A 12,612-nucleotide genomic window follows, 5' to 3' on the forward strand; every position below is an offset into this window, starting at 1 on the left:
CTCCTTCAGAAAAGTGAGAGAAAGACCAACAGCTCATGAGAAAAATTGGTCAAGATGAACAGAAGAGGAAATGCAAGTGGCCAGTAAACATTTCCCACTCTCAATCAGGGAAACAGTTACATTGTGCACATTGTGGTCCCAAAGCCTTGGCTGTCAGAATTTACCTGAGTACTTAAGGGTTCCATTTTTTTTTTCTCCTTTTGATCAGGAAACTATAAATACAGGCCCTTTTGTGATGCGTTCCACGTGTCGGAGATGTGGTGGCCGAGGCACCATCATTACATCTCCCTGTGTGGTATGCAGAGGAGCAGGACAAGCCAAGCAGAAGAAGAAAGTGGTTATCCCTGTGCCTGCAGGTGGGTTCTGGGCTCCTCCACACACAGGAGACTGAGAGCTGAGACTTTGTTTCCTTGTGATTTAGCCAAAGCAAATGTTAAGGCCCTGGAGCCCCAGACTAGAGGAGGAACTAGAATCTCCTTGTAGGTTTCTCTTTGCACTAGTTATCCTTAAAATCTACACTTACACATCACTTTGGAGAGAAGGGACCTGACATGTCCACTCTTTCCCATGCATGGTGAAGGAGCTCCTCCATCATTTCTATCTTCAGTTCCCAAGGCCAGCATTGTCCCCACTGCCAGCCCAGTCTGTATCCCCACCCTCCTCCTAGATGCCAGGGAAGCCTGTGACGGCTCGCTCCAACTGGCTTTTGTTCCCAGAGTTCTCTTTCCACAGGGCAGTCTGATCACCTCACTCACCCTGTTGAAAGCTCAGCAGTGACTCTCAGGGGACAAGAAAAGGCCTCTTCTCTGGGCTCCTGCTGGCCTCTTCAGCCTTCCCTCTTATTAGCCTTCCCCCTTATGAGCCTTCCCCTTGCAACCTTCATTACTTTCCTGTAGCTCCTTGAGTGGGACAGAATGCCTCCCAGAAGAGAGCCTTTTCGTATGCTGTTTCCTGTGTCTAAAACATGTTTTCTTTTGTCTTAGCAGTTAACTTTGTTTTTATGGGCTTCCTCAGGGAAGCCACCTGGAATCCTTCCTGTCCCTTAGATGTATCTTAGTTTGAGTTGTGATTTCTTCCTTCTGAGAACATGGCTCTGTTTGTAATGACATATTATTAGTGTTGTTATTTGATTACTATTTGTTTCCACTACTGGACTGGATACTCCCTGAGGTACTACTTGGACCTGGCAAGAGGTAGGTGTTCAGCAAACTTGAATTAATTAGTAGAAGGTGCTCTTGTTTGGTTATTGTATGGTGCACCTTTGAAAATTTATACTTGTTGCCATATTGGGTAGTTGTGTTGTTCCTCATTATCAAGAAACAGGAATGAGTAAGGATCCAGAGTAGAAAATGCCTTGGGAGATATCCAAATGACTGTTTTCCTTTGAATCTTTGTTTTCACAGGAGTCGAGGATGGCCAGACTGTAAGGATGCCTGTAGGAAAAAGAGAAATTTTCATCACGTTCAGGGTAGGTACTCTGCCTTCACAGCCTCTATTGGAGCCTTTCTCTCCTGGAGAAAGGGCAGCCAAGACTCGTCATGGAGAGAGGTGTAATCTTCGTGGGGCACATCCTGCTCTCCACATTTCCAAGGGGAACAATGGTCATCTTGGTGGGGTTATTAAATATGTCACCATCAAGTTTGTGTGCTAGGTGTGGAGAGAACAAAGTTGCTTCAAGATGTTTCCAAGTTGGAAACAAAAACACATAAAAATACAGAAAACATCTACCTGTGGGTTTTTTTTTAAATTTATTTTCTTTATTTTTTCAAATACATTTGTCTCTGCCTTCCCCCCACCACCTTCCCCTGCCTCCTCTCTCCTCCCTTCCTCAATCCTTCTCCCTATGTTTTTATTTATGTATTAAATTTTTAGTAGGCGTAATAAGTGCCAGGGATAGAGTTTTACCGACTATATACAAGGGGAAACCTTAAAGAAGGTAACAGCTTCTATTGGCAATTCCACTAGATAAATACCTCAGAACAGCCTACACAGGTGCAGCAGGCAGAGGCACAAGTTGTTTGTGACAGCCTCATTCATAGTAGCAAGACATTGATAACAACCTGCTGCCCTTGGACAAGAGAATGGTGGGGTGAACTGCACTATGGTCACAGAGGACCACAGAGTAGTCAGAAGAGAGAAACTGGACCACATGTGTAATGAGACTTGTCAGTTACAAGGAGGAGAGAAAGAAAGGTTGCAAGAGGATGCAGGGAAGATCATTTACATAAACTTTTAAGCGATGTTATATATATTGCTTAAGGACATGTAAATATGTAGTAAAAGTTCAAAGATGCCTGTAGGAATGATAAATACTAGGTCCAGCAATGTAGTTATCTCTGAGGGGGTGAGGAGGAAGCAAGGAGATTTCACCTGAATTCATAACATCTTATTTGTAGCTTTATATATTTACTTTGCAATTTATGTACATGTGAAATATTTCATAATTAAAAAAAGATGAAAATCTAAAGGATGAACCTTCTAAACTGAGAAATCAAAGACAAAGATAGCAAGCTGGAAGCCAATCAATGAGAATAGTTTGGTAGAGAATTCGGATTCTATCTCCATCTAATAGAGAAGAAAAAATAGAAATCACTGGAAGGCAAGGAATGTCTTTGAGATACAACAAATAGTGCTTATTAAAAAAATCAAAATAATTCTAGTGTTTTCAGTCTGTCTTAAAGGTAGTTTGTGCTAAATAATCATTTGGAAAACCATTTTGACTGTAGATGTGTTAGTCTGTATTCCTCTTTACTTTCTAGTAAGATTTTTTTTTAATGTTGAAGGAGCCAGTTTTACTCTATTTTTGTTTAGAATTGAGTGGCTGGATTTGAACCTGAGGAAATCTAGACACTCTTGCATTGCAGTATAGAAATGAATCTGACATGTAACCTGGCATAGCGTTTCAGTTTGGTGAAAGTACACTCTATCCCTCACTGCGATGTTCCAAGCATAGAAATAGGGCAACGTGTGTCAGGCCCAAAGCTCAGGCTGCTGAGATGTGGCGCTGATGTCCAGTCTCCAGAAAGACCTCTTTGTGCATAATGCCTATCTCTTATGTTTGGCCCTAGGTGCAGAAAAGCCCCGTGTTCCGGAGGGATGGCGCAGACATCCACTCTGACCTCTTTATTTCTGTAGCTCAGGCTGTCCTCGGGGGGACAGCCAGAGCCCAGGGCCTGTATGAGACAATCAATGTGACGGTAAGAGGGCAAGATTATCTTTGCCACCTTCACACCTAATTGCTTTTTTCCCCCTCCACTGAAATGGAAAATTGCTTACAAGTGGCTACAACCTGTAAATAACCAATGTGTTGGGGATTCAGGGAAAACGAGATTTAGGGGAGGCAGGAAGAGTATCTGGCCATTCCTTGGGTTTGAGTTGCAGCAATCCCTGAGTTTCATCCCCTCTTTTGCTGAGCCAGGGAGCAGCCTCAGCAGTGCACTCCTGTGCTGGCGTTGCCACTTTTCAGGTCTGGCTCTCCATGCTCCCATGTTGGCTTACCTTACCAAACCACCTGCCCCTAAATCCTTGTTAGAGCTCTGCTCAGGGTGAACCCCAGCTTAGCCAGCCTCCATGTGGTTGTTGGCGGGTTCTGTCTAGAAATCCAAATGAGTAACTGGAGATCAAGGAAATCCATAGGTTTTCTCTCCTTATAGATCCCCCCTGGGATCCAGACAGACCAGAAGATTCGGATGAGTGGGAAAGGCATCCCCCGGATTAACAGTTATGGCTATGGAGATCACTACATTCACATCAAGATCAGAGTTCCAAAGTAAGCACCCACATAGCCATGGCAAGGCCTGCTGGATCCTTTCACACTTTCACCATCAAGCAGGGACCAGTTGAGGGCTTTTTACTTTCCAGTTCCTGTGCTAAGTGTGGCAGGGTTTAGCACCACCAGACCACCTAGTCCCACTGTGGCTCTACCACTTGAAGTGCTGAGGCTCAGTCAGGCTACCTTTAAGTCAGTGTGTCCTGCCCAAGTTCTCCATATGCAAAGTGGACATAATGAAAAAAAGGTTGACTTCCTTGAGTTGGAGAATTAAGTAATACATAGAGAATGCTTAGCTGTTACTGCAATTGATTTGATTATTATTGCTCTCAGGGTGCTCAGCCTGGTGGGAGGGGCAGATTTATAACCAGGTCATGGCACAGGATATCTGCGTCCAGTGGTAGAAAGATCTGAAGTGAGTGCTGTGGGCATCTAGAATAGACATGCTGACTCTGTTTGGGAGACCTAGGTTTCCAGAATTCCTTTTAATTTCCTGCACACACACATATACACTTACAAAATCTTCCTTCCCACCCCCTCCTCTGCTCCCAGTAAATTATTTCGCACAGCCATAGTAGCAGTTGTTTAAAACAACTTAGAGTATTTTAGGAGATTTTCTTTACAGAAGTTTTAAGAGTGTGGCTCTGAGGGTCAGGTTGTGCACTCTGCCAGTGTCAGGGTCCCATATTTCCTACACTGACTCAGGCCTCATCATTTAAAGAGCTGCCCAAAGGAAACACTTTACACTGACTGTGCTTGCTCCACAGGAGACTGACAAGTCGGCAACACAGCCTGATGCTGAGCTATGCTGAGGATGAGACGGATGTGGAGGGGACCGTGAATGGCGTCACCAATACAAGCACTGGTAAGGTGGCATGGTGGCACATGGGCATCCTCAGTCCCTTGGAAGCATGTTGGGGTTTCCACTTGAGGATCTCCATGGAACCTTCAGAGAGCACAGTAGAAAGAGAGAAGGTGAGGGCTCAAACAGCCAAGTATAAAGTGTAGCTGCGCTCCAGAGCACAGCTGCTTCTCCTTCCTCTGTGTTGAGAGTGCTAGATTGCTTCTCTATGTGTCAGAGAGCTGCCCTTCTGAGTTCTATCCTTGGTTCTGCCACTTGCTTAGGCACATCATCATGTGAGAGTTCCTTCTAACAGCTTAAGAAAATGAATTGGAAGGCTTTATGCATTCCTGACTTAGAACACTTCTCCAAGATTTCAGAGTGTCTCATAAATAACATCTACAATAATTAAAAAAAAAAAAAAGGCATGGTCATATGACTCCATATCTGTTTATTCCCAGGAGGTCTAATTTTTAATTCTTCTGGCAATAAACAGATGCCTTATTTACCCTGAGCTCAAACGTCATGCTCTATCTACAGTGTATAGTTAAATATAGTGATATTTGATACCAAAATGCTTGCAGGCAGAAGCTTTGGTGATGAGAAACCTCAGCTACAGCCCTCTTCCCATGGGAGGGTGTTGCTCTGCTGTGGGGATGCTAGTTCTCTGTCAGCTGGATGACTGTTGGGTCAGGACAGGCTATACCGAGAGTATAATTGGCTTCAGCAGCACAGCATGTTTCCTCTTTGTTATATCATTTTGTTTTTGTCTGGGTCCTAGATGCTCTTCTTATATTTTTCAGAACTTGAATAGTAGTAAGTTCTACTATCTGTAGTAAGTAGTAAGTATATGGTCATTTAGAGCAGGTGATCAGAGGAGGGGTGGATTTCTCAGTGAAGGGGCTTAGTCTTGGATTCTCACACCCCAACCCACCCGGCAGGGAGCGGTGTCCCAAAAGCAGCAGGCTTTGCATGAACTTTTCTGAACTTCTATTGAGTTTAGGGGACCAAGTCCTTTGTGAAAAAATAGCCATGCCCTGGCTGAGTGGCCCAGTTGGTTGGAGCCTCATCCCATGTACTAAAAGATTGTGGGTTCCTTTTTTTTTTTCTTTTTTTAAAAATAATTTATTTGTTTATTTTTGGAGGGGTTAGGGAGAGAGAAAAAGAGGGAGAGAAACATCAGTGTGAGACATATATTCATCAGTTGCATCTTGCACGCCCCCAGGTGGGGACCTGGTCCACAGCCCAGGCATGTGCCCTGACTGGAATTCGAACTGGTGACCTATAGGTTCATGGGCTGGCCCTCAGTCCACTGAGCCACACCAGCCAGGGCAGATTGTGGTTTCTATTCCTAGTCAGGGCACATAGCTAGCTTGTGAGTTTAATCCCCAGTTGGGGTATGTATGGGAGGCACCAACTGGTGTTTCTCTCTCTTTCTCCCTTTCTCTCGATCTCTAAAATCAATAAACATGTTCTTGGGTGAGGAATTAAAAAAAAAAGTAGCCATCACAAATCCTGTCTGTAGCCTGACCAAGCATGTACTTGTATTAAATGGTTTGGTACGTAGACTTCTCCCTTACTTTCTTGTTATATCCTTGAACAAAAAAGAAGTGGAAATTGTGAGAATAGTCCATGTAACTCTACTGTTCACTTTCAGCTTTTCCTTCCTGAATCCTAAACGTAGCGTGTGAGATTTGTTCTGCAGGCATGTTCAGCTCTCCTTCTCTCCCTACCCACCTGGAACTTGGGGGTTTCCTCAGCTGAGCCCTGTGCAAGGATGTGGGCCTTGTTCACTATACTGGAATGCTGGGTATTGGTATTCATGAGTTGTTTTTTTAAACCCCTTTCTGATAGCTTAAATTGAGAGTCGATCATACAGGAGCTTGAGTGTCCTTAGAACCCTTATTATTTTCATGTTTTTTTGTCCTCATAGCTAATTCCCTCTTCCCTCATTTAGCCAGGATTATATTGGAAGCTTCCTGTGTGCCTGATACTTTGCCAGTTCTTCCTTTACATTTTTTTTTCTTTTCCCTTCCTTCTTCATCCCTTACCCTTATATCACTTCCTTCCCCAGGGAGAGTGAGAGGGAAAAGGTACATAAATTTTAATTTCCTATGCACCATAAATCTTGGTAGCACTAGCTTCCCCTCTAAGATGCCACAGAAAACAGACCAGGCTTGAAACTTTCGTAGGTTACAGATCACAATTACTTCTGAGTGGTTTTCACACTTAAGACAAACATACATTTCAAAACGTGTCCTCTGGGCCTGCCTCCCTCACGTGGGCACACACACATATGCAGTGGGAATGTTGTTCAGTTTTCTGAGTTTAGCTGGTTCATGTCAGGTACGGTACCACGAGGAACATGACGGCACTGGTGAGAAGCATCTCACTGATCATAAAGTACTTGTCCTGGAAATCCCGCTTTTTGATGAGCTGCATCATTGGGTTGGACAAGCCCAGGATGCTGGCATTGTCAGGGATCCTCTTCTGAGTCCCCTTCAAGGTCATTCTCTTGGCCCTCAGTCCCTCCAGAATACTGTTCCTGCCTCCAATGAAGTCATTCATGCCGTGGTGAATTTTCTGGAGGGAGGAGCTAAACTCTAGTGATTAATCCATTGGTGTTATGATATCAGAGTTGTTGGTAGTGAAGGTGCAAGACAGAAGCTCCTCTTGCTGTCTCTCCTGCTGCTCCCTTGTGTATTGCCAATGCTGGAAGTTTCTGAGACCGGTCTGCAGGTGCTGGACATCATACTTTAATTGATGAACACGAAGTTTGGCATTCTGGCTTTTGTTAGGGAGCTCCTTTCCGGACAAAATCTCCAGACATTCTAGATGGCTGAATATCTGGTCTGTGCTTGCTTGGATTTCATTTTCTACTACTGCATGAAAGAGAAAAAAGAATAATTGAGTGCATAGATTGCTTATGTGCTGCCTTCAGTCGTCCCATGTGAGACTGGATCTAGTGGACCTGCCTCTGCATTTGCTGGTCCAGCTGTTCCATGTTGCCAGCCCAGCTGGGTTTAAAATTTTTGACATAGGTTTACTGCATATAGCTTAACTTTAATATATGCATTTCTGAAAAGTTGTTTATAAAGTGAAATGGGTATGCCAAATTATATATCTTTTCTATTCCCATTGTCATTTCAGAGTTGTAGTCCAGTGGGAAATTTGGCTCCCAGACATAATGTTTTATTTTATTTTTATTGATTGATTGATTGATTGATTGGAGAGAGAGAGAGAGAAACATCAATTTGTTGTTCCACTTACTGACGCAATTCACTGGTTGATTCTCTTGTGTTCCCTGACCAGGGATTAAACCTGCAACCTTGGCATATCAGAACAGTGCTCTAGCGAACTAAGCTACCCAGCTAGGGCATAAATTACGTTTAAGAGTCTTAGAATTGGCTTCAAAGAATGCACTATCATTCTGCTGCCTGGGTATAGTTAAGCCTCCCATTACACTGTGAAGAGAATTATTTTTGCAATCCGCACAGGAAAATATGATGGTACTTATAATTCCCATTTTCTGACAACTTCCTAAGTATGGGTCCTGTTATTTAAGTAGAGCCTCAACCTCTTTTATTTCAAACATTTAACAAACCATATTAACTAAAGTCATACTGGAAGCAGTTGCATTCAGTTATCAGTGATTCTTGGGATAAAGTGTGTACCTTTTTCAATAGCCTCTAAGCACAGCCTCATTAGAGAGTCAGTAGAGACCCAGGAGAGACATTGCAGATACAGATTAGATTCCTGAATGTCTTTGCCTTTATTATGGGAAAGAGTTCCCGGAAGGCATTTGGAATAGATACAATTATGTAATAGGAAATTAACCTCAAGTTTTTGGTGGGTTTAGTATCCTTTATTCTTTGTTTCCTAATGCAGCTGCTGAAAACCTTAAGGGCTGATCCTAGCTTCTTTCCCAGTATGAACCACAAAGACTGTAATGTGCTTAGGGACTCTTAACACTGAAGCAAAAAGACACAGGGAACTGGGGCACTCAGAGATTATTGTGTGACTTTTTGAGTTAGAGACATATTATGGTTCATTGTTTGTTACTGGGTTGTCATTAATTCTTGCAACAACACGCACATGTACATTAGCTGTAACTGTAGAAACTTGTCCCTGAGCTCATTATTTGGGAATTCCATCTGCTGTTTCTCTTCTCTGATATGGCTAATAGTGTTGACCATAGACCCCCTTTATACAGGGAGGAGGCAAGAGGAAGGTGAAGGAAAAGACATGTTAGTAGAATGAGACGTGTTTTGCTGGCTCAATCTGTGTGTGTTAGATGTCTCAGGGAGTCAAGCTGGGAATGTAGACCTGTACCTCCACCTGTAGGGTGGGTGGGTCTGTCCTCAGAAGTCAGATCCTGGAGTACTGTTGGCCTCTGTTTCTTCACACAGGTGTTCATTTAGCTTTTACTGTATGCTAAGAAGTGATATACAGACAGACAGGATCTTTGCCCTCATCCAACAACAGTATAATAGGGGAAGACAGAGCAAGCACTGAACCCTCAAATAAATGCTAGACCTTTCTTAAAACACTAGTAGTTTGACCCAGAAAGGTGGTACAGATTCACAGAATGAATATTATCTGGTTATTCTTCTCCTGGCATCACGTCGCCAACAGCCATCAGACAGTTTTGACTTGGAATCCCTACCTGTAATAACTACAATGCTTCTTCTTTGAGTCCGCAGCACTTTGAACAGCACCTGGCCCAAGGCTTATTCATGGTAAATGTTGGCTGAATTGGTTTGAATTTATTACCATCGGCAGGGAAACACTCTCACAGAGAGAGAAAAATGTAATCCTTCTCGGGAAAGCCACACGTGGTCTGATAGAGGAGTCATTTGGCCTCAGGTTTGACCTCTGACTGTGGCAGGCTGTACAGCCGCACCTTCGGAAAGTGCAGACTAGAAATGCCTATTTGGCTGGGGTGAACTTCCACCGTAGGGCATTTTCTATTCTAAAATGCAAAGATCATATATCAGCTTTATTGAAAGCAATTTTGGAAGTATAGTACTTGTATTTGTATCTTGTAATGATACCTGAAGGCACCTAAGTACCCAGGATATCCTGTAAGGACATGTGACTCCTTCTACCCCAGGCTAGTCTTCAGAGAAATCAGAACTCAGAATGAGAGAGAAGAGCCACTTTGTTATCTCTGTGCAGAGGCTCACAATTTATTCCTGTTTGGCTTAAAATTTTAAGTTCAGTGCTTATATTCTTTTGATGTCCTGGCTAGTAAATATTCCTGAAGACTCCCATACCCCTTTTAGCTAGGTTTAATATAGAAAGAGAGAGGTAAGACTATGTTCCTGCTAGTATGAAATGAGGAGAATTTCTGGGTGCGTGTCTGTGTTGGTGATGGGTTTTTGTTGTTGTTGTTGTGAATTATTAACCAGCTAACCAGGTGCTTTTTATGGCTCTCCCAGATTGACCACCATGGCTCAAATACCTACATAACCATGGAACACAATTACTCTGTACCCTTCCTCAGGTGATAAGAGCAGCAGAATTGGGGGTGGGTATCAGCAGTCACTGAGTGTTTTTGTGCCCTGTTGTGACAAGTAATTAAGAGCTTGAGTTCTGATGTCAGAAGATCACAACCCAGCTCAGCCATTATTAGCAGTGAAGCCTTAGGCAAATTATTTCACTTCTCTGAGACTCAGTTACCTCATCAGTAAATCGTGGATAATAGTTGCACCTGCTTCTTACCTAGGTGAGATCACCTAGGTAAAGTGTTTGGCATGGCACATGGCACATGTTAAAAGGTCCATCAGTGGTAACTCTAGTGTGATACATGCAAATTCTCATAAACTGACACACAGGAACACATGAAGATTTGCCATCTTTTTACCAAGGGCATAACGAAATTCAGTACTCTTGCTCTCCCTTGTTCTAGGAGACCCAGGAGTAAGGGAAATTTCTGGTTTGTGGATCTCTGTGTGAGAAAAATCCTTTTTGTTACTTAAGTCTTTATGTAAGAAAAGAAGATGTGTAGGACTGAGGGAGGACACATGTGGCAGTGGGTACCTCTTACAAGGACTTGCTCTGCCGACTATGCAGTGCCCAGGTCCCCAGCTGGGGAGCCCTGGGACTCAGGAGTCACCCAGATGCCTTGCCTTTGGTGATTACTTAGACCTCTGTTAGCACATCCTTGTTCAGGGCCACCACTGTCTCTCTGAGGAAATTCTTGAGCTGTGAGAGCTGGCCAGTCCAAAGGAATGCCTGGGGGGCTAGACCTAGGACAGCCTTGTCCCACTTCTGCTAGGGGCCTGTTGCCCTGGGCCTCTTATTGAGGAAGGTGTCTCAGTCTGTGATCTTGGGGACCATGACCATTTTTCCTCTGCTATGCACTGTGCATGGCATAGATTTCCTAGCGTATTGAGTACAGGTCTATAGTCTAACTCAAAACAAAAGTTTGCCCTCCCTGCCTAGTAGTTGATAGATCTTTAAAATGATGCAGTTGTACAGCAGAGTTGCTCTTATTAGTTTCAGACTGGGCCCAAAAGAAACAAGAAACACTCCCCCGCCTCTTTTCTGGAGCATATAGGCTTAGATGCCCTGAGATGGGGGAATCTTGCCCAGTGCCATACACGGTTCTTCACTGTCATTACAGATAAGTGCACATGTCCTGGGATTCCAAAAGGCCCCGAGTCCTTCCCTGAGTGTCCCAGAGATGTGCACATGTACAGAGCATGGAAGCTGGTCAGTTGGTCTTGCCATAGTTGTGTTTTGTTTTGTTTTAATGTTTTTAAGGCATCATCACAGCACCTGTCTTGGCATTGTTATTCACCTTTTAGAGCCAGTGGCATGGTGGTTAAGAGTCCGAACTTCAGTGTCCGACTGCTTGGATTTGAACTTAGTCCTCCCTCCCACTTTGTGACCTTGAGCAAACCACTTAACCTCTCTGTGCCTCTTTTTTTTGTTTTTTCATCTGAAATTTATTCGTAAGGTTATCATAAGGATTGAAAGAGCTGATGTGGAAGTTTTGTGGCCCGGCCTGGAAGGCATCTGGCAATGGGCTCTATTTTTGTTAAAGTTGTTAAAATGGAGACAGCTGGTAATTGTCTGGCCCTGTTTCATATTTCCCTCTCACAGCTCAGTGACTCAGGGGGCAGCTGGGATACAGTGAAGCACTGAGTGTCCTGTTTGCTTCAGTCATCTGAAAAGGCGAGGCAGCTTTGGCCAACGTGGGGGATGCCCCCTCTCCTCTCAGGGTGGCGCTTGGTGGCTCGTTGAGTGTAGAGTCTTTGGGTGGCCAGGCGGGGGTAGGTGGGGCCTGGGATGGGATGCCTGGAGGTGTGTGCCCTTGACCCCAGTTTTTTTGCTGTTTGTGCCCAGGTGGCAGCACCATGGATAGCTCCGCAGGAGGCAAGGCTAGGCCTGAGGCTGGGGAGGACAAGGAGGGATTCCTTTCCAAACTTAAGAAAATGTTTACCTCCTGATACCCAGCCGAGGTAGGAAAACCCTTGAGGTTTCTCCCCTTTGTCTCCTTCTGTGCACTAATCCGTATTTGCCCTTACTTTAACCGATGTCATACTCCCCACCACCCGGAGTCGGAAGCGGTACCAGTCTCAGGCATGGTGTATTTGCCTCCCGCTTTGGAGCCAAGACTTTTGGCCCATGGAGACACCTGCATTAGCTAACATGGCTGAGTCAGTGGCAGTCCAGGGCTGAACCAGACCGCAGGGAAAGGCTGCACTGGGGGCAGGCATGCCTCCCAGCCCTCCCTCCACCAGCTCCCAGAGGCATTGCATCCCACAGTGGTGGGCACCAGGTTGCCAACAGTCACAGAGGGCGAGTCACAGGAGAGCCAGACTTAGAACTCAGATCTCTCCAACTTGCCACCTGTTTTATAGCACCTGTTCTACCTGGGGTGTAGAACCATATAACCTCTGGGGGGCTGCCAGGAGTTGCGCTTGGTCACTGTGGGCTCTTGGGACCAACTTTTTATTTGTGCGGGTTCCTGGTGGCTGGGGCTCCTGGCATA

General features: G+C 44.5%; 1 protein-coding gene and 1 pseudogene across 2 annotated transcripts in view; one reads left to right on the top strand and one right to left on the bottom strand.

Annotated features, from left to right (window-relative positions):
- The window catches only part of DNAJA3 (DnaJ heat shock protein family (Hsp40) member A3), a 29,992-nt gene that overhangs the window by 14,554 nt on the left and 2,826 nt on the right, over positions 1–12,612 (top strand). The window contains exons 6-11 of one of the 2 annotated variants that reach the window (XM_054589523.1): positions 209–356; positions 1,404–1,468; positions 3,069–3,197; positions 3,654–3,769; positions 4,537–4,634; positions 11,964–12,079. In XM_054589523.1, the coding sequence (XP_054445498.1) occupies positions 209–356; positions 1,404–1,468; positions 3,069–3,197; positions 3,654–3,769; positions 4,537–4,634; positions 11,964–12,067 (660 nt within the window). In that variant the 3' untranslated portion in view covers positions 12,068–12,079. The remainder of the gene's footprint in view (positions 1–208; positions 357–1,403; positions 1,469–3,068; positions 3,198–3,653; positions 3,770–4,536; positions 4,635–11,963; positions 12,080–12,612) is intronic. The other variant, XM_054589524.1, reaches the window with a different exon arrangement.
- LOC129083652 (Golgi SNAP receptor complex member 2-like) lies at positions 6,890–7,614 on the bottom strand (annotated as a pseudogene).

Source organism: Pteronotus mesoamericanus, unplaced genomic scaffold (assembly GCF_021234165.1).
Source record: "Pteronotus mesoamericanus isolate MK-2021 breed Mesoamerican mustached bat unplaced genomic scaffold, CSHL_Meso_final scaffold_167, whole genome shotgun sequence".
Classification (NCBI taxonomy): Eukaryota; Metazoa; Chordata; class Mammalia; order Chiroptera; family Mormoopidae; genus Pteronotus; species Pteronotus mesoamericanus.